At 47.4% G+C, this 27,504-nt stretch overlaps 1 protein-coding gene across 1 annotated transcript in view; it reads left to right on the forward strand.

Annotated features, from left to right (window-relative positions):
• The first annotated feature begins 6,914 nt into the window (after positions 1-6,914).
• Positions 6,915-27,504, forward strand: part of PDK2 (pyruvate dehydrogenase kinase 2) — a 22,347-nt gene continuing 1,757 nt past the window's right edge. The window contains exons 1-11 of the mRNA XM_036755018.1: positions 6,915-7,653; positions 10,594-10,735; positions 22,439-22,510; positions 23,335-23,519; positions 24,452-24,541; positions 24,921-24,998; positions 25,138-25,214; positions 25,342-25,440; positions 25,801-25,908; positions 26,354-26,467; positions 27,342-27,504. The exon at positions 27,342-27,504 is cut by the window's right edge and continues 1,757 nt beyond it. Of these exons, the coding sequence (XP_036610913.1) occupies positions 7,536-7,653; positions 10,594-10,735; positions 22,439-22,510; positions 23,335-23,519; positions 24,452-24,541; positions 24,921-24,998; positions 25,138-25,214; positions 25,342-25,440; positions 25,801-25,908; positions 26,354-26,467; positions 27,342-27,482 (1,224 nt within the window). The 5' untranslated portion in view covers positions 6,915-7,535 and the 3' untranslated portion in view covers positions 27,483-27,504. The remainder of the gene's footprint in view (positions 7,654-10,593; positions 10,736-22,438; positions 22,511-23,334; positions 23,520-24,451; positions 24,542-24,920; positions 24,999-25,137; positions 25,215-25,341; positions 25,441-25,800; positions 25,909-26,353; positions 26,468-27,341) is intronic.

Below are 27,504 nucleotides of genomic sequence, written 5' to 3' on the forward strand. Positions count from 1 at the left end.
GGGCTAAGACACAAAATACCTCCCTCCTCTGCCCAAGGGAGGTCAACAGAACCTTGAGGTTAACAGACTCTCGAGTCCGGCTCCTTGGATGCCAGGGTTAAAAGCTACTGTTTGTTCTCCTCTCCTGGGCCCTCTATATCCCCCCTTCCATGGTACTGTAGCAGGGGAGCCCCCTCCCCACCCTTGTGCCTTCACTGTATATAGGCTTCTGGTGGCAACCAATAAATTGCTTCTGATTTGTAAGATATAGTATCTCACGCCATTGTCCCACTTGTATCAAGCATTACCTGCCACCGGGGGATGGAGTCTTGTGCAGGAGCCATCGTGGGTCTCCCCTTCTGATGGGGGAGTCCCTGTCTCTGCTTTCTGAGAGGTCCTAGGTTGATGAGAGAGACCCCTGTTAGGGAGATCAATGGCCAATGGGTAGGACCAATCATTGGAAAGAAATCAAACAATGTTGATTAACCACCAGCTGTATGATGGAAGTCCAAAGACAAAAATGACTTGCCCTCAAGGAATTATGCAGTCTTTAGGGGGAAATGGAACATACCTATTTATACAAAATACAAGGCAGATTTGAGGGGTGAGGGGACGCCAGTTGGTGGAAAGGTCAAGAAATGCTTCATGTAGAAGGTTGTGCAGGAATAGTGTTCTGAGAAAAATGGTGGGGATGGGGGCAGTTCTAAGAGATGGTGGCTAGGTAGGAGTGATGGCTGGTCATGGGAGATGGCCGGTGCAAAGGCAAGAAGTTGGGAGATGAAGTGTCCAGTGTGAAAAATAGCAAGAAGCCTAATATTCTAGGACCAACAAGTACGGAAAGGGGAATAACATATGATAATGTATGGACCAGCCAGATGGCACAGTGGATAGAGCACTGGGTTTGGAATCAAGAAGACTCATCTTCATGACTTCAAATCTGGCCTCAGACACTTATTATCTGTGTGACCGTGGGCAAGTCACTTAACCCTGTTTGCCTCAGTTTCCTCATCTGTAAAATGAGCTGGAGAAGGAAATGGCAAACTACTCCAGTATTTTTGCTGAGAAATGGAGTCAGGGAGAGTTAGACACACCTGAACAACAAAGTTGGAAGAGTTTATTAGGGTTGGATTGTGAAGAACTTTAAAAACTAAGTGGGAGAATTTATATTCTAGATTCTAGAGACAATAGGGAGCCCTTGGAGTTTGTTGAGTGGAGGAGTGGCATGGTCAGATCTGCATTTTAGGAAAATTACTGTGGCCACCCTATGGGAGACAGATTGGAGAAAGGAGAGACAGGAATTAGGAAAGCCAATTAGGAAGGTGTTTTAACAGTCCAGGCTGGAGATAACTAGGATGGGTGTCTATATAAGGAAACAAAAGAGAATTGATGCAAGAAATTTTGTGGAGGTGGAAACAAGATTTGGCAACTGGTTAGATATGTGGGATGAGGGGTAATGAAGTCAAGTATGATGCTGAGGATGATGATGACCCCTCCAGAAAGAGAGAAGTTAAGAAGGAGGTGAGTTTAGTGGAGATAATTTGAGTTTGAAATGCCTATGGAGGGGCAGCTATGTGGTGCAGTGGATAGAGCACCGGCCCTGGAGTCAGGAGTACCTGAGTTCAAATCCAGCTTCAGACACCTACTGGCTGTATGACCCTGGGCAAGTCACTTAACCCCGATTGCCTCAAAAAAGAAAGGCCTGTGGGACACCTGCATGGAAATATCCAATTGGCGATTGGAGATGCTCAACTGGTACTCAACCAAACTCCTAAAAAAGATATTTATGCTTCTTGCCTCCAGTTCCTCTCCTTTCGCTTCTCAAACCTTTGCAATCTGACCACTGACTTCATCACTTTAATTCTCTCCAAGGTTACCGATGATCCCAATTGCCATATTGGATGGCATTTCTCAATCCTTGTTCTTGACTCTTTTTGTATCCCTAGCACTTAGTGTAGTGCCTGGTAATAGTGGGGGCTTAATACATGCTTATTGACTGATGCATTGACTTCTCTGCAGCTTTTGACTCTACTGACCATCTGGTCCTACTGGATAAACCTCCCTCCCTGGGTTTGGGAGATCCTGTTCTCCTGGTTTTCCTCCTACCTGTTTGCGCCTTACCAGTCTCTTTTGATGGTTTACCATCCACAGTACATCCTTCTTACTCTGACTGTTTCCCAGGGTTCTATCCTGAGTTTTCTTTTTTCTCTGCAATCTCTCACTTAGTGACCTCACAACTCCCATAGATTAATTATCATCTCTATGCAGATGACTCCTGAACCTTTATGTCCACCCCTAGGGCTGATGAACAGACTATAGATAATGGTCTTGAGAGTGTCTAGGGAATGGAAGAAGTGACACTAAATCTGATAAGACTTCCCTGCAAGAGGTGAGTATTAAGTATTTTGACATAGGCTGAGTGAATGGCCTTGGTTGGGAGGCTTCTGAGCCTTACAGGATCATAGATTTAGGATTGGAAGGGAATTCACAAGTTAACTAGTCCAACTAGTAGAAAGTGGGTGAGGTGGAGGATCCTTCAAGGCAAAGAGATAATCTGACCTCCTACTTCCCAACCTCAATCCAGGACCCCTTTCTGGCTTTTTCTGTTGACATCCCCATTCAGCTTGGTGAATAAATAAGGATGAAGACAGAATCATAGAATCTTGAAGCCAAAAGGGATCACAGAGGCCAACTAGACCAACCCACACTGGAACAGGAATCTCTTCTATGACATGCCCAAGACCTTGGACTCACTGCTTGCTGCCGGAATCCATTCCTTTTTTGGACGGCTCCAACTGTTGTATAGCACCCACTCTGGGAGCTATTCCCCTAACACACACTAGAAATTGTGGGTTAGGTCCTCAGAGAATGGCTGCTGTGTTGACTTCTGGAGATAATTCTGTGAGACTTCTAATTAACAATCAGCCAGTAGATACAATACACTCTTAATGACATTTACTAAGATTTTGTAATCAGAACAGTAGTCGTGTAACATTCTTTCCATAAACCTGGAACAAAATTTTCCACTAATATAACATCTATGAGAATGAGCACATATAGAGAATTCAATGAAGAGAATACTAGTGACCAAGGCAATTCACAATTCCTAGTATTACAGAGCCCAAAAGGCCTTTCTTCATGGAGGCCTCATGCAGCAACACTTCGGCTCAGTGTATTTGCTGGGTAGGTTATTCTGCTGGGCCCCCAGTGTCTGTTCCTCTCTACAGCTTGATTCTTGATAGCCAGCTTCAAGGAATGGCTGCAGCTGCCTCTTTCCTTCAGTTACTTATTGTCTTTCTGTGTCTATGTGGAATATGTCTTCGTGCTGTGCCTCATACTCATGACTGGGATGTCTCCCTGACTTGCATAGCTAAAGATTGTTGTTGTTGTTGGTCCTTGCTTGAAGAGGACCAATGACATCAGGACGGTGATGTCTTGACTTACAAGTGAACTGAGGCAGGACTATGCAAAGTCATCAGTCCCACTCTGTTCTCCAGAGTCACTGGAGTCTAGTGGCAAGACAACTGGCGATGGCCCCCATGGCTAAAGAAGAAGAGAATGCTGATTCTGCAGGACTCTCGTTCCACAACCAATCCAAGCTTTGTTTCGCTCGAAGTCCCAACTGACTATTGTGTACAGGTCATACTTGGGCCAGTCCATCAATCAGTGGAATTGGCTCTGTTGATTCAATTAGGTGTGCACACCTGATAAAGGGATCAGTCGTTAGAGGCATCTTCAGAAGTTGCACAGAACTTGAGAAATGGAAGGGGCTTCATTAGCCATCTAGTCCAACTTATATGAGACAGGAAGCCCCACCATAACATCACCAACAAGTGGTCATCCACCTTCCACTTGAAGACTCCAAGAAGGGGAAGCCCATCACCTCCATAGGCCACCCATTCCACTTTTGGAAAGTTCCCATTGTTAAGAAGTAGAACCCTTCGTTAACACCTTGTGATTCCATTCTGGGCTAGGGATGAAAGTGTTGGTCAAAGACCAATTCCCCTACACTTAAGGTGGTTTTTTTCCCTCTTATACCACACCAATATCCTTTAATTTCTACTCATTGCTCATAGTTCTGCCCTATGGGGCCAAACAGAACAAATCTGTCACCACTAGTTTATGACAGCCCTTCGAATACTTGAAAAAAGCCAACATCCATTCCTTTAATGGATCTCCATGTTTAGTCTCTAGTTCTCTTACTGTCCTGGCTCACTTTCTCTGGGCTGGCAATACCTTGTCAATGTTTTTACTTCTTTCCAAAGACTTGGGCCAAGAACAGTACAATACTCAAGTGTGATCTGACTGATAAAGAGGACAGTGCCTTCACGTACATATACATACACACACATATACATACATATATGTATATATACACACATATGTATGTATATGTATATATAATTACATATACAATATGATATATAATATCTTGTATTCTATATTATATGTATTACCAATATAGCCTTCTTTATATTCTTAATTGTTTAGCTCAGTCATGTCCAACTCTTTCTGACCCCATTTAGGGTTTTCTTGGAGTACTTGCCATTTCCTTCTCCAGTAACTTTTACAGATGAGGAAACTGAGGCAGAGTTAAGTGACTTGCCCAGGGTCAGACAGCCAGTAAGTGTCTGAGACCAGATTTGAACTCAGAAAGATGAGTCTTCCTGACTCTAGACCTGGCACTCTATCCACTGTGACACCTGGCTGCCATATTCTTCATTGGATGCTTACGTAAGAGGGATGAATCAAGTGGAGGCCCCTGATCAATGTGATGAGCTTACATAAGGTATATGAGCCTTTGGAGCATCTGATGAGCACTGCCTCAAGGAAAACATGGGCATGTCCATTGATATCTTGTTCAGAAAACATTTGGGGAGATGCTTATCAGATACTCTGAAGGATAGACACCTTGTAAATTCATGAGGTTGATTGGGGCTCTAGTCAAATTGATCAGGGAACTCCTCTGATTAACCCTTCCCCACAAAGGGATGGGTGATTTGATTGGTATGCATACTGCCTCCAAGGCACTACCAGTACCTAGAGAAACTTCCACGTCTTGAATGCTATGTGATTCATAGGCTCATAGGTTTAAGCTGGAAGAACCCTGGAGGCCGTGGAGCCCAGCCCCATCCTTTCACAGATGAGGAAAGGGAAGTTGACGATGGTTAAGTGACTTGCCCAGGATCACATAGTAAATGGCAAAGGTAAGATTTGAATCTAGGAGGGCAGCTAGGTGATGCAGTGAGTAGAACACCAGCCCTGGAGTCAGGAGGACCTGAGTTCAAATGTGGCCTCAGACATTTGACACACTTACTAGCTATGTGACTTTGGGCAAGTCACTTAACTAATTGCCCTGTCTTCCCCCCTCAAAAAAAAAAAAAGATTTTAATCTAGGTCTTCCTGATTTCAAATCCGATGCTCTATCTCCTACTATGATACTATTCCCCTCCACCCCCCCATCTGTCAAAGAAGATTCATCCAGCTGAAGCTAAAATCCCATTAGCTTCTTTGGCTTTTGCTTAACTCTGCTGACTCGTAGTGAGCCTGCTGTCCACATAGGCCTTTTTCTTATGGACTGTTATCTAAACACATTTCCCAATCCTGTACTCATTCAGCTGATTTTTTTTTTGAATTCACATAGGACTTCACATTTATCTGTCTTAATTTCACATTGTTCAGTTTCAGCTCCTGGTTCTAGCCTATTGAGATATTTTTGGACCTGATTCTCTTATCTAACATGTCCCTCCCAGCTTAGTGCTATATAAACATTTGATGAGTTTGTTCTGGGAAGGAAGGATTCATGTCTGAGAGGACTAATTTCAAATAAAACTGGAGGCTCCATTATGTCCTTTTTCCACACATGAGTTCACAGAGCTCAAAGGCCCTTCCGGAGGAAACCAAGTTAAGGAGTAATTACAGAAGTAATCAACTACAGGTTGGTATTTGAACGTAGGTCTTCTTGTAGTTCATCAGGCAGCTAGGGGGCTCAGTGGATAGAGCACCAGACCTGGAATCAGGAAGACCTGATTTCAAATCTGGCTTCAGACACTAGCTGTGTGACCCTGGGCAAGTCAGTTAATCCTGTTTGCCTGTTTTCTCATCTGTAAAGTGGGCTGGAGAAGAAAATAGCAACCACTCCACTATCTTTGCCAAGAAAACCCCAAATGGGATCACAAAGAGTCAGACAAAACTAAACAACAAAACTGCTGGTGGTTTGCTGGTCTCTAGTGCTCTGCTGGTTCTCTAACGTGCAAGGGGGAGGCTTCACAGATTCACGATCTTTCGAGCTGGGGCTCTCCTGAAGGAGCTTATATTCCAATGGGAGAAAGATGATGCATAAAAGGGATACATTGTACATCATCACCTTGCCTTTAGGCGAGGCCCCTGTGAAGGCCCGGTGTGTGGGAAATTTTACAAGAAGAAACTTCCATGCTCTTCCTTGTATGCTACGCCTGTGCCCGGCGGCCTGGTCTGGCACGTTCGCGACCATGCACCTGCCAACCCCTCCCCTTGGATACCACCTTGTGATACCACCTGTGACCACGAGGGGGCACCTAATTGCTTTTTCCTTGAAAGAGTCAGGGTGACCCTGAGGAGTGACGTCGGGAGTGGGAAGGAGAAACCTACACGTAGCGGAGACGGGGGGGGGGGGGTGCGGGGGCTGTGTGGAGTGGGGGAGCGGGGAAGAGGGGAGCGTAGGCGTGCGTGCATATTATGTAGTGAGGTAAGGATTCCCTTCACCACCCCGAAAAGCAAAAACCTAAAGTGGAGAGGGATGAGATCTCCAAGCGCTTGGAGGAGGTGTTGGGTTTTAAGGCCCACCCGGGGCGGGCTTTCCTTAACCAGAAAATCAAATGTTTGCGTAGCATTTTCATCTTCCCGAGTTCCCAAGGGAGCCAAAGAATCCCTCAATTAATAAATTTCTACCACTTGCAGGTCTCCTTCTTTGCAAACGTGAGGCTGAAAAACCTCCTCCCTTGGGCCTGTAGGCGTGAGTGCCGGGCTGGAGTGGGGCCTCCCACGTCCCCCCCCAGGGAGGGGGATACGGGAAATCCGGGGATGAAGGGGCGCGCGAGAGCTTAGGAGGATGAGTCTCATCTCCGGAGACCAGGGGTAACCTGTTCCCAAGCCTGGGAAGGTTGATCTTGAACTCTGGGGAGGGGGCAGGTAAAAGGGTTGGGCTGCAGGGAGGGAAGGGTTAAACAGTTCCAGCCTTGGGGGGCGGGATCGCAGAAGGAGCTGGGTCACCACACGATACGCTCCTCGGCCAGAAAGGGTTAAGAGGGCGGGCACCCCGGGAAGCCACGTGCCGGGGCGGCCTCTCATTGGACCGGCCGGGGTTGTTTGTGTGAGATGATTGGAGGTAGCCGGGGGCGGGGAGAGATGATTGGCTAGGAGAGCGTAGGCCGCTAAAGCGGTGTTGAAGGGGGTGGGGAGGAAGGAGCAGGCTAGGTGGCTGGCCCGGGCGTCGGGAGCGGGAGCTGAGCGAAGCTGGGCCCCGGAGCGGGGCCGCCGCCGTCGCTGCCACTGTCGCCACCACCACAGCCACCGCCGCCATGCGTTGGGTCCGGGCGCTGCTAAAGAACGCGTCCCTGGCCGGGGCGCCCAAGTACATCGAGCACTTCAGCAAGTTTTCCCCGTCCCCGCTGTCCATGAAGCAGTTTCTGGACTTTGGTGCGTAGGACTTTGGGCGGGGAGGGGGCGCAGGGGCTGCAGGCTGGACAGAGGCGTTGGGGAGGCAGGTGAGGGCTACAGGCTGGCAAGGGTTAATGGAGAGTCAAGGGGGCTCCAGACTGGCAAGGGTTAAGGAAAGTCAAGGCGACTCCAGCCTGGGAGGAGTTAAAGGGAGAGTCAAGGGAGTTGCGCCTGGAAAGGACTATTAGAGTCAAAGGTGCTCCAGGCTGGGAAGGGTTAATGGACAGTCAAGGGGGCTGAAGGCTAGCAAGGGTTAACGGAGAGAGAGGCAGGGGCTCCTGGCTGTGAGGGGTTAAAGAAGTGAAGAATTGGGCTGCAGTCTGAGAGGAGTTAATGGAAAGGCTGGACAGGGAGAGGGCTCTGGGCTTGAGTCTGAGAAGGGTAAATAGAGAAGGAGCCAAGAAAGTAGGAGTCCAGCCTAGAACGGTTTATGGAGGAGACTGGGAGAGGAAGGATTATTGGTGAAGAACCCCAGAGCAGGGGTAGTTTACTGGGAAATATGGAGAAGGTGAAAGCAAGAGGGTCAAGGTTAAATGAGGGGTCTGTGAGCTAGGAAGAGAAGGGTTAAAGAAGAAAATTAGGACTTGGGAAGAGTTGGAGGTGAGGGGTGATGGGAGCAGGCCAGATTGATGGAGGAAGGGATTCCAAGCTGCAAAGGAGTTTCTTCTGGGAGAATGAAGGTGTGGGAGGGAGGGGTGGGCTGTGGAGAGGAGTTGGAGAAAGACTGGTGAGGGGATCCAGATATTAAAGGATTATTTGTTGGGTAGGTATGTCCCTACATATGGTATCCAAGGTTAAGAAGGAGGAGATTGAAAGAAAGATGGGGAGAAAGAGACTGGGACAATAGGCAGATAGAGCTGGGCATGGGGAGGGGCAATGATATGACTTCTAATGGGGTAGTGGGGTGCCTAGGTCTTGTGCAGACAATGATAGGAACACTGTGAGGTGTAAAAATATGGAGGTCTGTAGACTTATGAATAGAACAGGAGAAACTGCTGGGTATGGGGCCTCAGAAGAGGAACCTATCATGGGTGGGTCGCTCAGTGGTTAGAGGTTAAGAGGTCTTCCACTAGCAAGTGGAGGGAGGTGGTAGGGACTAAGGGTAGGTATTGGATTTTATGGCTCACTCCCCGACCCCACACTGCTTTCAAAGGCTGCCCATCTAAACAAGGACATTTGAAGATCAAAGACTCCCAAGCTGTTTTTGTGGGGCAATGGACTATAACTAAGAACAGAAACACCATTAGGTTCCTTGTGGGGTAGGGTAGAGGAGGGAAAAGGAGATTACCTCTTGGTATCTCACCCATCTTATGGATCAGGATTGCCTTGTACCAGTCCCTGTGATGGTGGGTGGGCCAGTTAGAGGCTGTACTAACTGGGCTCATGAAATGGGTATTGTGTGTGCCCGGATCTATCCCTTGGGCACTTCTTTGGTGACAGCTGGGAGTGGGGTGGGGAGGGAGGCCTCCTAGATCTCTGTAGGGTTGAAGAGATAGTGCCTGGCTCTGGTTACAGCCTACATCACTGCAGGAGGGGAGAGGGAGGGGAGGAGGAGAGCTGAGTGCAGGGCTTGGCAAGGACCTGGAACCAGAGGGACTGTGGCAGCTAGACACCTGCTCATAGGTCTTGATCCTTCTCTATAATTCCTTTATTGCCTTGTTTGGGCTTTGAGCTGCCTCCCAGGAGGAAAATCCCTTTGCCCATCCCTAGTCAGTTCATCCCCAACCAAAGATCCGAGGATCCCAGCTCCCTGAATATGAGGATGACCTGGAGGTCAGGGAAAGCAGAGGAGGATGGGATCCCAGTTCCCCCTTAGATAGGCCCTAGAGCAGGTGGTTACTGTACATCTGTCCTCAGCAGGGAGGAGAACCTAAGCCAAAAGTGATGAATTTTAGATCTCCTCCCACAGAAACCGTGAAGCAGGAATCGCTGAGCAGTGTCATAGCATAGCAGAAAGAGCCCTCCCTGGTTTAGCAGTCAGAAGATCTGGGTCCATATTCCACCTCTGAAACTGAAACCTGGGTTACGTTGTACAAATCACTTAATGCCCTTGAGCCTCAGTTTCTTCGTCTGTAAAATTGGGGAGGGGAGTGGATTTGATGGCTTCTGAGGGCCTGTCCAGCTCCAGGCTTATAATCCTGTTTCCATCCTCTGACCTGCCTCCAATTTCTCCCTGCCCCAACTCAGCTTCTCTTGTTCAGGAAAGCCAATATTCTAACCCAAGGGCTCTCTGAAGCTTGAGGATCTGAGCCCTTCTCTTTTTGGAACAAAGCCCTGGGATTGGGACCCTATTACATTTGATTTCTCTCCCCGTTTCATCCCCTGCTACCCAAGTTACTAGCTCTTGATGAAGAAAAAAAGGAGAAACTTGTTGATTGAGGCCTAGAGGAGCCTGGGTTGAAATAGAATAGATATAACTCTGGAGTAAGGCTAGGGAGTAGCTATAGAGATGGGGTAGATGGGTGGAGTTGAGGGAGGGCAGGGTAGGAACACTGGATTGGAAGGCAGGAGACCCGGGTTCTAATCTAGACTTTGCCACTAGCAGCAGGAATTGAGGTGAGTCTGTTCTGTGCCAGGGCCTTCTCAGTTTCCTTCTCTGTAAGACAAGGGGGTTGGGTTAGATGGTCTCTAAGGGTCCTTCCATCTCTGGCAATCAGTCCTTAGCTTAACGAGCATTCATCGAGGATCTCATATGTGCCTGGTACTGTGCTGGGAGTAGGGACCACAAAAACAAAAAGGAACAATCTCTGCCCTCAGAAAGCTCACATTCTAGTAGGGGAAGCAATTCGTACACATAGGACTCTAGGTTCATTTCAGGACGAGGCCCTAGGATCTGGGCTGATCAGTCCTAGACTCTTGTAGGAGGCAGACCCTGAGCTAAGCTTCCCTGGTGCCAGTTCCTCTCTTTCCTTCCGTTAGGTTCTAGCAATGCCTGTGAAAAAACTTCCTTCACTTTCCTGAGGCAGGAGCTGCCTGTTCGACTGGCCAACATAATGAAGGAGATCAATTTGCTTCCAGACCGGGTACTAGGAACTCCCTCCGTACAGCTGGTGCAGAGTTGGTAAGACACACTCTCTCTCCTGCTCCTCCCCTCAGTTTCCCAGAAATGCACACAGACACAGACACACACGTGCACAGAGGGAGAGAGGCAGAAACAGAGGGAGACAGAGAGAGGGTGGTTGAGAGACAAGGAGGGAGAGAGAGAAGGAGAGAGACAGACAGAGAGGGAGGGAGAGAGAGGGGGAGGGAGCGAGGAAGGGGGAGAGGGGGGGGGAGGGAGGGAGGGGGAGAGAGAGAGAGAAGAGAAAAGGAGAGGAGAGAGAGAGCAAGAGAGTGAGAGAGCATCTTCCTTGTCCATGATTATGGGATCCAAGTTCTTCCAACTGCTCTGGGAGGAATGGGAATAAATGGAGCTCTGAGAGGGTAAGGTACCTATCCATAGGTCATCCAATGCCTCTCATCCCATGGGACAAACAAGGCCATCCTAGAAATAACACAATATAGAAAACCCTCATTGATTAGAACCCAGGCTTCGAATGGGAAATCATTTATTTCACAACCAAACCCCCCAGCCAGGTGAGTGTCAGTATTAACTGGCTAACCTTAGAGAATTAGAGTGCTCAGGCTGATTTGGTGAAAAACAAATAAGGTGAACTTATTAACTAGAACTATCTGATCTAAACCCTCATCATTTAAACTGGGAGTTGAAAGATTTGGCAAAGTTCTGCTTCTGTAAGCCTGATAAAAAGAACTCTGGATTTGAAGTCAAGGGGACTGGCATTGCCCCCCCCACCACCACTTGCATGACCTCTGACAAGTCGCTTCCTTTGACTGTGCCTCAGTTTCCCCATCTGTAGAATGAATGGGTTGGACTGAGGGCCCTTCCAGCTCGATCTGCATTTGTCTTACTAATTTGGCTGTGTGGCCTTGGACAAATTGATCCCACTCTCTGGGCCAGGATTTTCTTATCTTGAAAGGAGGTAGTTAGTCTGAATTGGCTCTTAAGGCTCTCCTGGTCTGACATTCTGAGGTTCTGGTTGCTATTTTTGTTTATGCTAGTGAAGCAGTAACAGTGATGCCAGTTTTCTGTTTGTTCTTCCATCTAGTTTGTTATTTTTGTCAAGGTGAGCTAGCTGTCATTTTCAGTGCAAAGGTTTCCTTTTGATCGAATTATATTCCTGGCAGGGCAGGGCCTTCAACCAACCCTTCTATTTGCTGACATGCTAATCAGGGCCTAAGGCAAATGAATATAGTGGAGAGAACCCTGGATTTGGGAATGCAAGTACTGGGTTCAAATGTGGACCCTGCTTCCTGAGAAACTTGGATGAAATCTTTCCCTTTCTGGACCATCCAAGTGAAGTCTGTAAACCTCTGTTAAGCTTGTGGCCAAAGTGTGCCAGGTGCTGTGCTAGACACTATGCAGACGTTATCCTGTTTTATGATCACAGCAACCCTGGGATCTCCATTTTACAGATGAGCAGACTCAGGCAGACCAGAGGTTAAGTGACTTACCTAAGATCACACAGCTAGTAAGGATCTGAGAGCAGATAGGACCTTAAGTCTTCCTGACTCCAGGCCCAACACTCTATCCATTTCACCACCTACTGGCCTTCAGCTTCTATATCTAACTCCTGTGATCCATCATGACCGAAAATGATTTCACCAGGCAACACTTTTACCCTAGAAATCTGTTAGTGGAATATATGAATGCTGGTCCCTAAAGCCTAGTACTAGGGAATGTTTCCTAGGATAAGGGAGGTAAGGAGATTTTGGAGCAAAATAAAGGAGGTTAAGCTAATCTTTAGCTTTAAGTTTTATCAATACCTTTTGATTTTATATCACAATCATTTTCAGATATTATATTTCCCTCCCCTTCTTCCCTTGCCCCCTCCCACCCCTACCTCATAAGCCTTGCTTTCAATAAAGCAGACTGAACTCAGGTAATACTCCATACCTATCTGTCCAGCCTCCACCTCTCCACCAAAAGAAGTGGCACCCTTTCTCAGCTCCTCTCAGAGGCTAAGGCTAGACGTTATGACTCTCATGTTCGTAAATCCGTATTTACACCCCAAATTGACCCACATAAAATGTCATTTTGTGCATATGTAATTTTCTGTTTAGTATATTTTTTTGAACTGTGGCTATGGTGGTTCTGATCTGTTCAGTGGTTCCCCATTGGGATGGAGAACTTCAGGCGTGGAAATGCTCTTCACCATTCTGTCGCTTATAGTCTTAAAGAATTGCCTTAAAAAGACTCATGATGGAAAATGCTCTCCACATCTGGAGAAAGACTCCGAATGCAGATCCAAGCAGACTATTTTCTCTTTCTCTTTTTTTGTTTCTTCTTTCTCATGGTTTTTCCCTTTGGTTTCAATTCTTCTTTACAACATGACTGATGTGGAGACAAGTTTAATATGAATGTATATGTATAGCCTATATCAGATTGCGTGCTGTCTTGGGAAGGGAAGAGCAGAGGGAGGGGGAGAAAATTTAGAACTCACAATCTCATAGAAGTGAATGTTGAAGACTAAAAGCAAACAAATAAAATAAAATAGAATTAAAAAAAGAAAGAGTTGCCTTAAGCACTAAGGGCTCCTCATAGCCACAATGTATGAAAGGTAGAAGTTAGACCCAAGTCCTTCAAGACTGACCCTCCATCCACTACACCATATTACCTCTCATTTAATATTGTATAGAGAAAAATAATGGTGACTATGGACATTTTCTCCCAGAATCTGTACCCAACATGGAGTAGGTCACATACTTGGGAAAAACTAACTTCAACTAACAGAGAGTTAGGCTGGACATTAGAAATGCATATTGTTAATTGGGTCCTCCCTCTCCCCCATGCTAGAAATTCTCTTGAGGAAAGACAGGGGGGCTGACCAGGATGAATGGGCAGTAAAGGAGTGAGGAGGATGAGGTACTGGGGGGATGACCAGGATGAGTAGGCAGTGAAGGGGTGAGGTGTTCTGGAGGTGTTGGGCAGAGAGCAGAGGATTCAAAAAGGAGCCAGAACTGCCATATGCCAGAATTAGGGCAGGCCCCAGGAAAGATTTTCTGAGTGTTGGGAATATATGGTTGAGGAATTTTCTCTTTAGGGACCTTTGAGAACTAAAGGCCTGGGATCACAGAGGCAGGGGCATGATGGACTGACCTGTAGAGAAGGAGCTTGGCTTTTACCTTAGTAGAGATGGAGAACTTGGTCACCTAAATATCCCCTTTGCCTGTACCTCCCACCTCACCTTCTAGGGAAAAGGAAAACCTTCCTCTGATTGGTAGGATGTCAGAACTTGATTATAATTCAACTGGATTAACCTTGACTCCAAAGCTCTCTTCCTAGATCTCAAAGCCCAATATTTGCTGTTTTGCCTCCACAGGAAATGTGTAAGGAATGAATACTCAGGAGGGTTAGTGAGGGTTAGAAAGAAGGCAGGAGATGATACCATCTGTTCCTCCCCATCCTTCTCCTCCTCCTTCTGTCCAACTGACTGATTATGCTTTATCTCCCGCTGGCTTGTTGGCTCCAGGACAAGACCTGCTTTGATTGACCTCCCCACCCTCCCAACCTCCTCCCTGGACACCATGTTCTTTGGAGAGTGAAGAAGAGCTGAACTGAATGTAACTCTTCCCTACCCTTAGGCTATGTGTAGATTCCTGTACTGAAAAATGTTATGTATGTGTTATTGGTGGCTGGGAAATTTGATTTGGTCCAGGTTACCAGCATCCCAATGTGATGCATATGTCCAGAAGCTCTGGCTTTGTCATTAGATTAGATTTATGTTCTTGCTCAGGTGCTCACTAGCTGTGTTACCTTGGACAAGTCACTGAATCCTTTTCCCCTCCTTCTTTCCTTCCTGGTGTATAAAATAGGGATGATAATGCATTCGTTTGCTGCCTCCTTCTCTCGGGGATATTGTGTGCTAGAGAAGCACCAGCTGGTGTTATTTCCTTGCTCATTTCATTCCCCAGACCTTCTTGTCGTGGTGTAGTGAGGCCTCATCAGTGGCTTCTAAAAGGTATATGAGTGGAGAACCAGATTTGGCGAACTGGGTTCCATTTGGAAGACAGACTCTGTCTTCCAAAGATCAGCCCATTTAAGTGTGGGAAGCCCATCATTGGAGGGTTGCCAAGTCAGCTCCTTAAACCTTCTCCTTTGGTGGTCTGTTCAGTGGAAAGAATACCCATATCAGTAAATCTGGGCCGTTGAAGTAGTGATGTTTAATCTCCTAAAGCAAGGCATGTGTGAGAATAGGTGCTGGCCTTGTTGGAGGAACTGAAGTTAGTCCAGAGAAGGCATTTCATCAGGACGGTAGATTTAGTTTGGTTTTGATTCAGTGGTAATAACACTACGTCACATCTACATAGCACTTTAGGGTTGACAAAACACCCTTTTTCCCCTAATACTCCTGTGAGGGGTGACAGGATAAGCATCACCTTGGAGGAGGTGGGGTCTATAAAAGAAGAGACCCACATCACAGGAGAGAAAGAATGAAAGCTGCAACAGGACGGATTAAGGTTAGAGAGGAAGCAGGTTAAAAGGACTTTGTGACAGGAAGGACTGACTAAGAGACTGGGGCATCTCCTGCTCTGAAGCCTCTTTTATGAAAAAGGTGGGGTTCTCTTCTGGCTGACATGACTTAGTTGGGGGTGATCTGAATGGAGGCGGGAATGGATACGGCAGCCTTGTAAGGTGCCTGTCAGCCCATGAATCTGATGAGTCAGGCATTAAAACCGAGTAAAAAGTCTGGAAACCATAAAGTTCTGAAGAAATGTAAGTTCACATTTATAGCATTGGTATCTAATTCTCAGGGCCATTCTCAGCCAGAGTTAATAATTATAGTTGCCAACATAGAAAGATGGGGGGAGGGGAGGGAGAGACAGACAGAGAAAGAGAGAGAGAGAGAGAGAGGCAGACAGAGGAGGAGGAGTGAGTGCTTTAAGATTTATAAAGCAATTTACATGCATTTTCTGAGCCTAAGTAAACAGTGTAGAGAATGTGACAGGATAAAGCAGGGAATCAGTTTGATTTGCATAACATGAGGGCTCAAATTTAAGGAATTATCAGGCTGGAGTGGGATAGTCTCCATCAGACAACACCCTCTACAGGCCCAGTAGTAATCACACGACCCAACTCTGTGTGTGTGTGTATGTAAGATAAATAATGGACTGAGAGGTTGAGATGTTTAGTGACATGTTTATGGTCATATAGTTACCACAAGTCAGAAGCTGGACTTGAACCTAGTGTCTCGTCTTGCTGTATGTATATGTGGTATATGTACTTATATCCACATGGGCCTATGTGTATACATATACTTATATGTACACTCACACACATACACACATACATACATACATACACACACACAAAGGCAATGTGGCAAAGTGGGTGTGAATATAAATACATATGTGAGGAATTAAAATACATGTATGTATTTTATACATGTATGTATATTATATGTTGTTGTCAGTTAGCCAGTCAATAAACATAATGTATTAGGTGCCTACTGTTTGCCAGGCACTGTATTAAATGCTAGGAATACAAGTATGATGTGTTTATGTACATATGTGCGTATGTGTGTATATATATATACATGTGTATATGCCTGTGTGTATACATGTATAGATAGAGTGGTAGCTAAACATATACAAATATTATTATGTAAGGTGGGGGGTGGGGCTGGGACAGAATAGAGATTGCAGAGTCAGAATCTGGAGTCAATGTTGCAAAGAGAAACTGCTTCCTGGAGACTGTATCTTTCAGCAGGGATAGTTGTTCAGTCGTTTTCAGTCTTGTCTGACTCTCCCTGACTGCATTTGGGGTTTTCTTGGCAAAGATACAGGAGTGGTTTGTCATTTCCTTCTCCAGCTCATTTTACAGATGAGGAAACTGAGATCAACAGGGTTAAGTGACTTGCCCAGGGTCACACAGCTAGTGTCTGAGGCTGGATTTGAACTCAGGTCTTTCTGACTTCAGGCCCAGCGTTCTGTCTACTGTGCCACCTAGCTGCCCAACTAAGATGCCCATCATACCTAGCCTCACTACAGGTTTTCAGCCAGCCCCATGTATTGGGATCCATTTACCATAAAATCCCATTTCCTGTGTAATAGTTGGTCAGTAGGAAAATAGAATTAACTTTACAGAAGCCAATTTACATGCAGTACAGTTGAATGTAAAGTATCTGTAATCTCATAGAACCAGGAGAAATTTGTCTATAGAAAATAAAAGGGTTAATGGAATAAAATCAACAGACTGTGAGTCACCCCTTTACCTGATAGATTTCTTAGAGTCATCAGGAGGAGGGTGAGATTGAAATTATCACCATTTCTTTCACTTTCTGCCTTCTTCCTGGGTTCCCAGCTTGGCGCATCACTGAGCAGAGATAAGATACTTACTGCTTTTGGGGAGTCCCTAGCCTGATGGGGAAGGCACAGTCTCTGTCCTCAGGTAGCCCCTAGTCTGATGAAAAAGACAATCTTCCTCATAGATCAGAAGATACTAAATTGAGAGCTAGAAGAGATTGTAGCGGTTTTTATTCCACCTCCTCATATTACTGACAAAGAAATAGGCCTAGGGAGGCTAAGTGAACTGTCTATAGTATTAAGTGGGAGAGCTGGGATTCCAGCCTAAGTCCCGACTCTAAACCCAACATTATCCTCAGGGAGCACCCCCTCCCTCTTTCCCCTATCTGATAAGAGAAACAGCCCCTTAGGGAGTCTACAGTTAACGGAGGACACACGACTTCTTCCCTTGCACAGCTTTGAATACAATTTCCACATGGTTTTTTGGTCTCACATCAGGGAAGCATACTTTTCCAACCCCATTCATTCTATCCAGCCATCTCCTTGTATTCCTAGCTGATATACCTACTCAAAGCAACATGGAGACATCCTTCTCTTCACTGTGCTCATCAGGCCCCTCATTCTCCTGGTCAGAATTTGTCCACAGGGAACCCAGCTGTCGTAGACATACCAAGAAGGTCTTTAGAGTGGGCCCCAGTGCTCTTGGCACAGCAACTGACTGGGAAACAGTGATAGAACAGTCTAATATAGGACAAAATAGACTTGGAAACATTGGTGGGGTGGGGTGGCAATCATATAGATGTGATCCTGGATCATCTTCTGGAGGAGGTGACTATAGCCATTTTTTTTAAGGCCTGGGCAAGGGTTTCAAGGTTGAAATGAGGTGTTGAGGTAGGGGATTGGGATGACTTAGGCGTTGATCCCAGGATGACAGAACAGTCAGAGATGTCCCAGTCACAGAATCACAGAATTTGACAGTTGGGAGGGATCTCAGCAGCCACCTGACTGACCCCTTCTTTACCTGAAAAATCTCAATGCTAAGATAGCCGACAAGTGGTCATCCAGGGTCTACTTAGAGATTTCTAATGAAAGGAGCCCACCACCCTTGAGGTACCCATTCCACTTTTAGATAAGCCATTAATTATTAGGAAAAAATTTTCCAGATAACAAGCTTAAATCAGTCTCTGCAATTTCCATCCATTGTTCCTAGTTCTACCCTCTGGGGTCAAACAAAACAGGCCTAATCCCTCTTTCATGTGACAGCCCTCGGATCCCTGAAGACAACTCCCATTTGTCAGCCTTGAGTCTTTTCCAAGCCAAACATCCCCAGTCACTTCACCTGATCCTCTTATGACATGGATTCAGGGTCAGGAGATCTGAGTTCTAAACCTGGCTTTGCCACTAACTTACATTGGGCCATATCACTTTCCTTCTCTTTTGGACTAAACTGTCTCTTAGGCCTCTCCCAGCTCTGACATTTTCTTTTTTTACTCTGAAAGGCAGCAAATTGAAGACCATGGAGAATTCCAAACTATGCCTTAATGTATTGCCTCAACCACAGGACTGGGGCAAGGACAAGGAATCACAGAGCTCTCCCCAGCAGAATGGAAGACCCAGGATGCCATGCTGTTGGGCAGACTTCTGAGGATAACACTTGAGTGCTGTTGACAAGCAAAGCAGAAAGAAAAAAATACCTTTCCCCTAGAGATTTCTGGTTTTTTCCTTCTTGCAGAGTGAGAAGAAAGGAATGAGAACCCACTTGTTCTGATTCTCAAGCCTGGCATCACCCTTTCTGCCCTAAGTACTGCCTTCTCCCTGAGCACCCTTCCCCCCAACTCCCCTGACCTGTCAGTATAGGGAAAGAGAGGACGGCCCCATCACTTTCATAGCCCAAGTTACCACCCCAGTTTCGACTTTGCCCCATTTTCATGCACATGTGACCAGATATTCTACCTCCTTGGGACAGTGAGGTTGCCAACATGAATTGGTACAAGCAGACCAAGCTGTCTTCCTCTGAGCTGGACAAAGAAAGTCCCTGCCGCCAGCCCCTGCTCCCAGCAGTTTGGACTCCGATCCTACCCACAGGCCCCTTGGAATAAACAGGCAGAGTATACCCATCTGCCCCTTGGCTCAGCGTCCTGCCCTCTGCCTCAATTCACCCAACCTTCTTCCTTCCAAATAATTCAGGCATGAAGAGACTCCTCTCTGGGACTTCTTGGCTCAGACCCCAAAATTGATGCCACCCCCTTCCCTTTTGATTACTTCCTCATCCAAACCCTCTAAGTTGTGTATCTCTTTTGAAAGAGGAACCCAGGACTCTTAATCCCCTGCCCCCACCTGTAAACCTGCCTTTTCTCTCATCCTGCCACACTCCCTCAAAGTCTAACAGGGATATAAAGAAGAGTACCCTTTTTGGGATAGGCTGGGAGGCCTTATTGGTACCCAGGCTACTTGCCTCCCAGCAGGCCCCAGCTAGCCTGGCAATATCCAAGCTATCCACTGTCTAGCGTTATTTTACCTTTCTAGATTTCAGCAGTTCCACGTAATCTATGCTTTAGTGAAAGTGGATGTCTGAATGTCCTGGAATCTCTACCATGTATTTGCCTGACTCTCAGCCTTTATTCATGGTATTTTTGTCCACCAGGAATGCTTTCTTCTTCCTCCTCCCTCTCTCTTCCCTCCCTCCTCCATTGAAATCCTGCCTTGCCTCTAAAGCTCAGCTCAGATTCCACCTTTTCAACGAAGAAATTTCCTTGTTCCATTCAGTCAGTAATGACCTTTTCCCCTCTTGGCCTTCATATAACACTGGACTCCTCTTTTGTGCACTCTTCATGTATTACTTTGTGTTGCAGTTGTTTCTTTATGTGTCAAATGCCTTTACCAGACCTTAAGCCCCATGAGGAAAGAGTCTTATTTCAACATTGTATCCTCCCCAGTTCTTAACCTCAAGCTCTACATACAGTAGATGCTTAATGTGTTGAATCGCCATGGGGCCTTCTCCCCATCTTCCAACCCCTTTCTAAAAAAGTCTGATCTTGTAGTTCTGTTCGAACAAAACAGAAGAGAGAAGATGTTTGAGGGCATGGGAAAGAGGTGATTCGGAACCACTTCTGATGGGGCTGCTGGCGTGGAAGGAGGAGTGATGCTATGGGTCTTTCTTGAGCTCAGATCAGGCTTCAGTTAAACCAGATTCAATTCAGCAAGCATTTACTAACAACTCAATGAATATTTTAAGTTCCTACTGTGTGCAGGGAAGGCACTTTGATGGCAGGTGCTGGGGACACAGTGACAGGTAGAAATAGCCCTTGCTTTCTAGGGATTTGCACTCAACTGGCAGATGCTACGTAGACACTGACGTATAAATGCAAAGCATATACAAAGTAATTTCAAAAGATTTAGAAGCATTAACAACTAAATTGGCAGGGATGAGAAGAAAGAACTGGAAGGAGTAACTAACCTATACTTTGAAGGAAAAAGGATTTTATGAGGCAGAAGTGAAGAGGGAAAATGCATTCCAGATGTGGAGGATCACCTGGGCAAAGTCCCGGAGTGGGGAGATGACTGTCACATAGTGGAGACCTGTTGGTACGCTAGTTGGATTGAAAACAAGTGGCATAAAGGAGAACAGCCTGTAATATAAATGGAAACATAGATGATAGCCAGATTGTGATGTCAGGCTGAGGACTTTGTATTTTAATAGGGAGCCCCTGAATATTTTGAGCAGGGGAGTGGCGTGGTCAGTCAGATCTGTTTTAGGAATATTAGTTTGCTAGTTGTATGGTGGGAGAACTAAAGAGGAGAGATGGAAACAGGGAAACCAGCTTAAGGTTATTTCCATAGTCCAGATGAAAAGTGATGAGGGCCTGAAGGATAGAGGCTATGTGAAAGGAATGAATGGATGCAAGTAACATTAAGTCAGTCAGTAAACATTTATTAAGGGCCTACTACATGCTAAATAGAGGTACAGTGGATGAGACTTGGCAACGGATGAGGTTGCCGGCCTGAGGTGGTAAGTGTTGTCCTTAATGGAAATGGGGAAATTGGGAAGTGTGATGAGTTACAAGGCCCCGGCTCCCAATTCTTTCCATTTCTTTGCCCCAGCTTCCTGCTTCCTTGCATAGGTATCAATAGACACTTTGTCCTTGAGCATTTGGGATCACTTCTTCCAGCTTCAATCCCAGTCAACTCCATCCAGTTTGGGATTCCTTTCCCCAGAGCTAACTAAGCTGTTTAGCTCCTGAGGGAAAGGCCACCAGAGGATGGTTAGTTACATGTACTGTTAGAGCTGTCCAGCGTTCAAAGCCCAAAGGCCGCAGGACTTAGTGTCTGGACAGCTGGATTCTAGGCCAGGCTCTGGTGCCAAGTCTGTGTGACCTTGAACAAGTGGCCCTCCTCTTTCTCCTGGAGTTCTTGCTTTTTTTTTTGCTTCACAGGTCTTTTGGACAGTCTGGTAAAGCCTATGGGCCACCGCTCAGAAGAATGTTTTTAAATGTATAAAATAAAATCCAAAGGATTACAAAGGAAGCCAATTATATAAAAATATAGTATCAAAATATTTTTATTAAAGAGCTCATGGACTCTGAGTTAAGAATCTAGATGAGTTACAGGTAGCTAGGTGGTACAGTGCAGAGCGTGCCAGGCCTGGCATCAGGAAGACTTATCTTCCTGAGTTCAAATCTGGCCTCAGATACTTACTGGCTGTGTGACCTTGGACAAGTCACTTAGCCCTCTTTGCCTCAGTTTCCTTATCTGTAAAATGAGCTGGAGAAGGAAATGGCAAACCAATCCACTCTCCTTGCCAAGAAAACCCCAAATGGGGTCCTGAAGAGTTGGACATGACTGAATAACATGAAGATTAGACGATCTCTGAAGTCCATTTTCTAGGCCCAACATTCTATGGTTCTGTGATAAAAGGCTGTTGAGAGATAAAAAAGAAACAGAAAGTGACTTGAAGCAGTGTGGAGTAGAAGATGGGGTATTGGATCTGGAATCAGATAGGCCTGGGTTCAGATTTACCTCAGATACCAGCTGTGTGACTCTGGGCAAGTCACTTAACCTCCTGTGCCTTGGTTTCTTCATCTATAAAAGGCTGGAGTTATAACTTCTTGCTTCCCTTCCAGCTCTAAATCTTTGATCCTATGACCTTTGGACCACTTATTGTGGAGTCAGGAGGATTCAGGATGAACACACAAATACATGCACATACCCCTTCCCTCCCCCCACTCTCACATACATACATGAAAATGACAATTTGATAAAAACTACATAGCAAATTCAAAATGATGATACAATAGAGTTGGGATCTCTGAGCACAAGGGAACACAGGTCTAAAGGATTGGTCAGATTAATTAATCTGGGAAGGTTTCCTCCAAGGGTTAAGTTTTGGAGTAGGTTATAGCCAGTTCAAACACGTTCTAGTTCCTTCTTCCTTTCTTTCCCCCTCCCCCAACTCTCCCCAAAGGTATGTCCAAAGTCTTCTGGACATCATGGAGTTCCTGGACAAAGACCCTGAGGACCATCGGACCCTGGGACAGTAAGTGATTGAGATCTCTCTGTGGATGAGCACAGTTGGGTCACTCATTAACTATGCCCGTGGACCAAGTGCCCTGCAGGGCCAGAGCCCTGTACTGAGGACAAGGGCCTGATCCAGGAGAAGGAGAGGAGATAAGTGCTGCTTTGTAACAGCTTCCAATGTGCTAGGTCGGGGTGGGGGACCCAAGGCCTTGGGGCCCACATGTGGTCCTCTAAGTCCTCAAGTGCAGCCCTTCCAGTCAAAGGGACCTGACTGTCAAAGGGCCACACTTGAGGACCTAGAGGGCCACATGTGCCCTGTTAGAGGATGTCACAGTCCCTATTCTCCTTGTACTCTTTCTCTAACAGGAAGAGATTAGATACAGACAGAAACAAAGGCCAACTGTCCAGCTAGACAGAGCTGCGGCCCTCCATGCTAGGGGCTTTGTTCTAGGGGGATGGAGAAGGGATGAAGGGAATTGAGCTCTTTGGTGCTGGAAGTCAGGGGAGAGTCCTTGGATTTAGGTGTGGGGAGGGCAGCCCAGGCCTCAAGGCTTGAAGCTCTGAAAAGGGGTGACTTGACTGGAATGAATGGAAAAGCATTTGAAGCACTTGCTATGTGCAAAGTGCTGGGGGTGCTAATATAAAAAGAAGACAGTCCCCATTCTCAAGGAGCTCATGTTCTAATGCAGTTTCAGCCTATGTCTGATGGAAAGACCCCATGGTTCTTAGGTATAGTGGCAGAGCGGATGGCAGTGGAAGGGTGGAAGAAGAGGCAGGGGGCCTCAATGAAGGGAATTCTGGGTTTGAGGAGGAGAAAAAAGCAACTTCTCCCACCCTCCCCAGGTTCACAGATGCCTTGATCACAATCCGTAACCGGCACAATGATGTGGTGCCCACCATGGCCCAGGGCGTGCTGGAATACAAGGAGGCCTATGGTGATGACCCTGTCTCCAACCAGAACATCCAGTATTTCCTGGACCGATTCTATCTCAGCCGCATCTCCATCCGAATGCTCATTAACCAGCATAGTGAGAACCAGGGAGAGCAAGGGGAAGGGGGGGACTGAGAGGCAGGAGACGATTGCTGAGTCAGAGGGATGAGGGGAGCTGGGAGGGGGTGTCAGGTGAGAGAAGCTGGGGGAGGCAAAGGATCCAGAGGAGATGGAGGGATGGAGGGATGAGGGGAGCTGGGAAGGGGTGTCAGGTGAGAGAAGCTGGGGGAGGCAGAGGATCCAGAGGAGATGGAGGGATGGAGGGATGAGGGGAGCTGGGAGGGGGTGTCAGGTGAGAGAAGCTGGGGGAGGCAGAGGATCCAGAGGAGATGGAGGGGCGGAGGAGCTAGGGGGTCAGGTGAGAGAATCTGGGGGAGACAGAGGATCCAGAGGAGATGGGGGGGGACAGAGGGATGAGGGGAGCTGGGAGGAGGTGTCAGGTGAGAGAAGCTGGGGGATGCAGAGGATCCAGAGGAGATGGAGGGACGGAGGGATGAGAGGAGCTGGGGGGGTGTCAGGTGAGAGAAGCTGGAGGAGGCAGAGGAATGAGAGGAGCTGGGGGGGTGTCAGGTGAGAGAAGCTGGAGGAGGCAGAGGATCCAGAGGAGATGGAGGGACAGAAGGATGAGGGGAGCTGGGGGGGTGTGAGGTGAGAGAAACTGGGGGAGACAGAAGATCCAGAGGAGATGGGGGGGTCAGAGGGATGAAGGGAGCTGGGGGGGTGTCAGGTGAAAGAAGCTGGGGGAGGCAGAAGATCCAGAGGAGATGGGGGGAGAAGAGGAATAAGAAGAGCTGGGAGGGATCAGGGAGGACAGAGAAGCTGAGTGGGTGGAATGGGGGGCAGAGGATCCAGAGGAGCTGGGTAGGGGAGGTGTATGTGGCAGATGAGAAGAGTTTGGGAAGGGATCACAGAGGTGAGAGGAGCTGGCAGGATTGTAACAGTATAACAGACATCCCCTTCTTCCCCCAGCATTGATCTTTGATGGCAGCACGAACCCTGCCCACCCCAAACATATCGGCAGCATTGATCCCAACTGTGATGTCTCCGAAGTGGTAAAAGGTGTGTATGGGGGAAGTGGGTGTGCTTTATGGGGAGGTCTTCAGACTCCTTGCCCTCCTTCAGGCCCTGAAGGGCCCAGCAGCAACCTTATAATTTCTTCTGCAGCAGAAAGATGCATGCTGCCCCCCTCGGGGGTGGAGGGAGAGTAGGGAACCTCTTGTTTTGTAAGTGAAGGCTTGAGGGGAAATTTCAGCCAAGGGTGGCAACTATTGGCACCACCCAGTTGGCAAAGAAAGGTTCTTTTACTTGAGCTCCCCAGGTAGGCGGAAACTGTGTCAGGTGATTTCCTAAGATAGGTTGTGTGTGTGTGTGTGCGTGCGTGCGTGCGTGTGCGCGCACACGTGCATGTATGTATTGGAATTTCCTCTCTTTCCTCCAGATGCCTATGACATGGCCAAACTCCTATGTGACAAATATTACATGGCCTCTCCCAGTCTGGAGATTCAAGAGATCAATGGTGAGCTTGGGAGGGGAAGGGCAGAACAGGTTAAGAAAGAAGTTATGGTGGATGGGAATGGGATAAGAGACTGGAGTAGGGCACTGAGTGTAGTGACCTCTTGGCAACTCCTTGACTTTTGAACTCTGCCTCACTCTAGCTTCCAACTCCAAACAGCCCATCCATATGGTCTACGTCCCCTCCCATCTCTACCACATGCTCTTTGAGCTCTTCAAGGTGAGGAAGTTCTTCGAGGGGAGGAGGGGGTAGCATGGGAGAGAGAGAGTGGGTCAGCTAGGGGAGAAGGGATCTGAGGAAGAGAAGAGCCCATTTGGGCCCCTTAACATTTCCTCTCCCTTCCCAGAATGCCATGCGGGCAACTGTGGAGAGCCATGAGTCCAGCCTCACACTCCCACCCATTAAGGTGATGGTGGCCTTGGGTGAGGAAGATCTGTCTATCAAAGTATGTGACTTTTGACCCTTGGAGCTGGAAGGCTTGGAGTTGGGAGGGTGGGGTGGGGTTAGGGATGGAGTAAGGATGGGAAGTTCTCTGAATGCTAAATATTGGGTACGAGGGATACCTTGAGTCTAGAGTTCTCTCTTATGAACTCCCATGGTTTGAAGTGATTTCTTCTGCCCTTAAGACTCTTCCTCCACCTCCTGGTCTTGGGCTTGGGGCAGATAATGGGAAGAGAAAGGATTGAAAGAGGAAGAGAGATTGGGGCACAAGAATATTTGGAGAGGTTGGGAGATGGGGTGGGTGGGGTTAGGGTGCTCTCACCTGGGTGAGGAAGGAGCATCTAACATGTCTTGTCCCACCTAGATGAGTGACCGGGGCGGGGGTGTTCCCTTGCGAAAGATTGAGAGGCTCTTCAGCTACATGTACTCAACAGCTCCCACCCCTCAGCCAGGTTCATCAGGGACCCCTTTGGTGAGATGGACCCTCTATGCCCAGTGCACCCTCCTTCCCACCGCCCCAGTGGCTCCCCCTTTCACCAGCTCCCAGGCTCATGCATGAGCCTTTCTCCCTTGCACGTCACCCCTCCTTCTTGGTCTCTCTGACTTTGCCCCTTCATAGATTGTTCTGACTTGCCCTCTGTCTCTCTGTCATTCTCTCTCTTCAGCTCTTGGTATCATGACATTTTTACACATCCTTGTTCTCTCACTCTCTTTGTTTTCCTACTTCTCCACCATGACTCAGTCTCTTCCTCAGTCAAACTTATTCATCCTTCTCTACCTCTGGGTGACTGACCTTCCTTTTCCCTGCTTTCTCCTTCCTCTCTCCATTTCCCTCATAGCATTCCTCTCTCTGCAATCCCTCCTGTGGTCCCCAGATCTCCCTTCTGTGGAATAACCAAGTACCTCCTTCCCTGCAGGCTGGTTTTGGCTACGGACTCCCCATATCCCGCCTTTATGCTAAGTATTTCCAGGGAGACCTGCAGCTATTCTCCATGGAGGGCTTCGGGACTGATGCTGTCATCTATCTAAAGGTGAGTGATTCTCTTCCCCCCTTCCTCCTGCTCCCCTATGACACTGCTGACTGGTGTTGAAATGGAGCAAGGAGGAACCTGATGCTTTCTCCATCTCTGGGGATGGCCTCCTCGCCTTACCCCTTAGCGTCTTACTATTGGGGCCTGAGACTGGGTCACTATCTTGTGAAGGTGGGAAGAAAGGAGGAGGGCAGCTGTTTGCCACCCCCAAGATACAAGAGCAGGACCCTCAGAAGGTCATCTCGTCTACTCCTGGGTCTCAGAGGCCTAAGGTTAATATTGTGGAGGGACTTGACAGGAGCTGACCTAGCGTGTGTTAATTGCCAGCGTTCTTTGCACCTGCTGCCCTATTGCTTCCTTCCCTGCTAAGAAATGAACTAAGCAAGGACTCATTAACATGGCCCTCCCTGTTATGTCCTCACCCTATGGCCCAGTTCTGGGGAGCTCTGAGGGGATTTCCAGGGCTGGTGTGTTGAGACCAGGGTACTCCACCCAACCAGAGAAGGCCTGAGTCAGTGCTGCTTGGCAAGGGACCAGAGATTACCAGAGAGCCTGGAGGAGGGAGGCCAGGGGCACTTGATATGGCCTTTCTGCAATTCCTCCTGCCACCCCTGGCACCAAGATCAGTTCCTATGCCTTTTCTGTTTTGGACAAAGACACTGCCTGCATGGAGGATGAGCTGATGGTTCAGAATAGCCCTAGTTTTCAGTAATAATTATCCATGATTCCATAGTACTTGTGGCTGTTCTTGGGAAGAGAGCCACTGGGAGCTAACCTTCTATGACCTGGGCCCCTCTGTCACACTGTTTGTGGGCATGCTTGGAGTGTGGTGGGCATAGGCAAGAGGTGGTACTAATACCTGCCCCTCCAACAGGCTCTGTCAACAGATTCTGTGGAACGCCTGCCTGTCTACAACAAGTCAGCATGGCGTCACTACCAGACCATCCAAGAGGCAGGCGACTGGTGTGTGCCCAGCACAGAGCCCAAGAACACATCCACCTACCGAGTCAGCTAGACAGGCTGCCATTGGAGGAGGC

The sequence above is a fragment of the Trichosurus vulpecula genome, chromosome 4 (assembly GCF_011100635.1).
Source record: "Trichosurus vulpecula isolate mTriVul1 chromosome 4, mTriVul1.pri, whole genome shotgun sequence".
NCBI lineage: Eukaryota > Metazoa > Chordata > Mammalia > Diprotodontia > Phalangeridae > Trichosurus > Trichosurus vulpecula.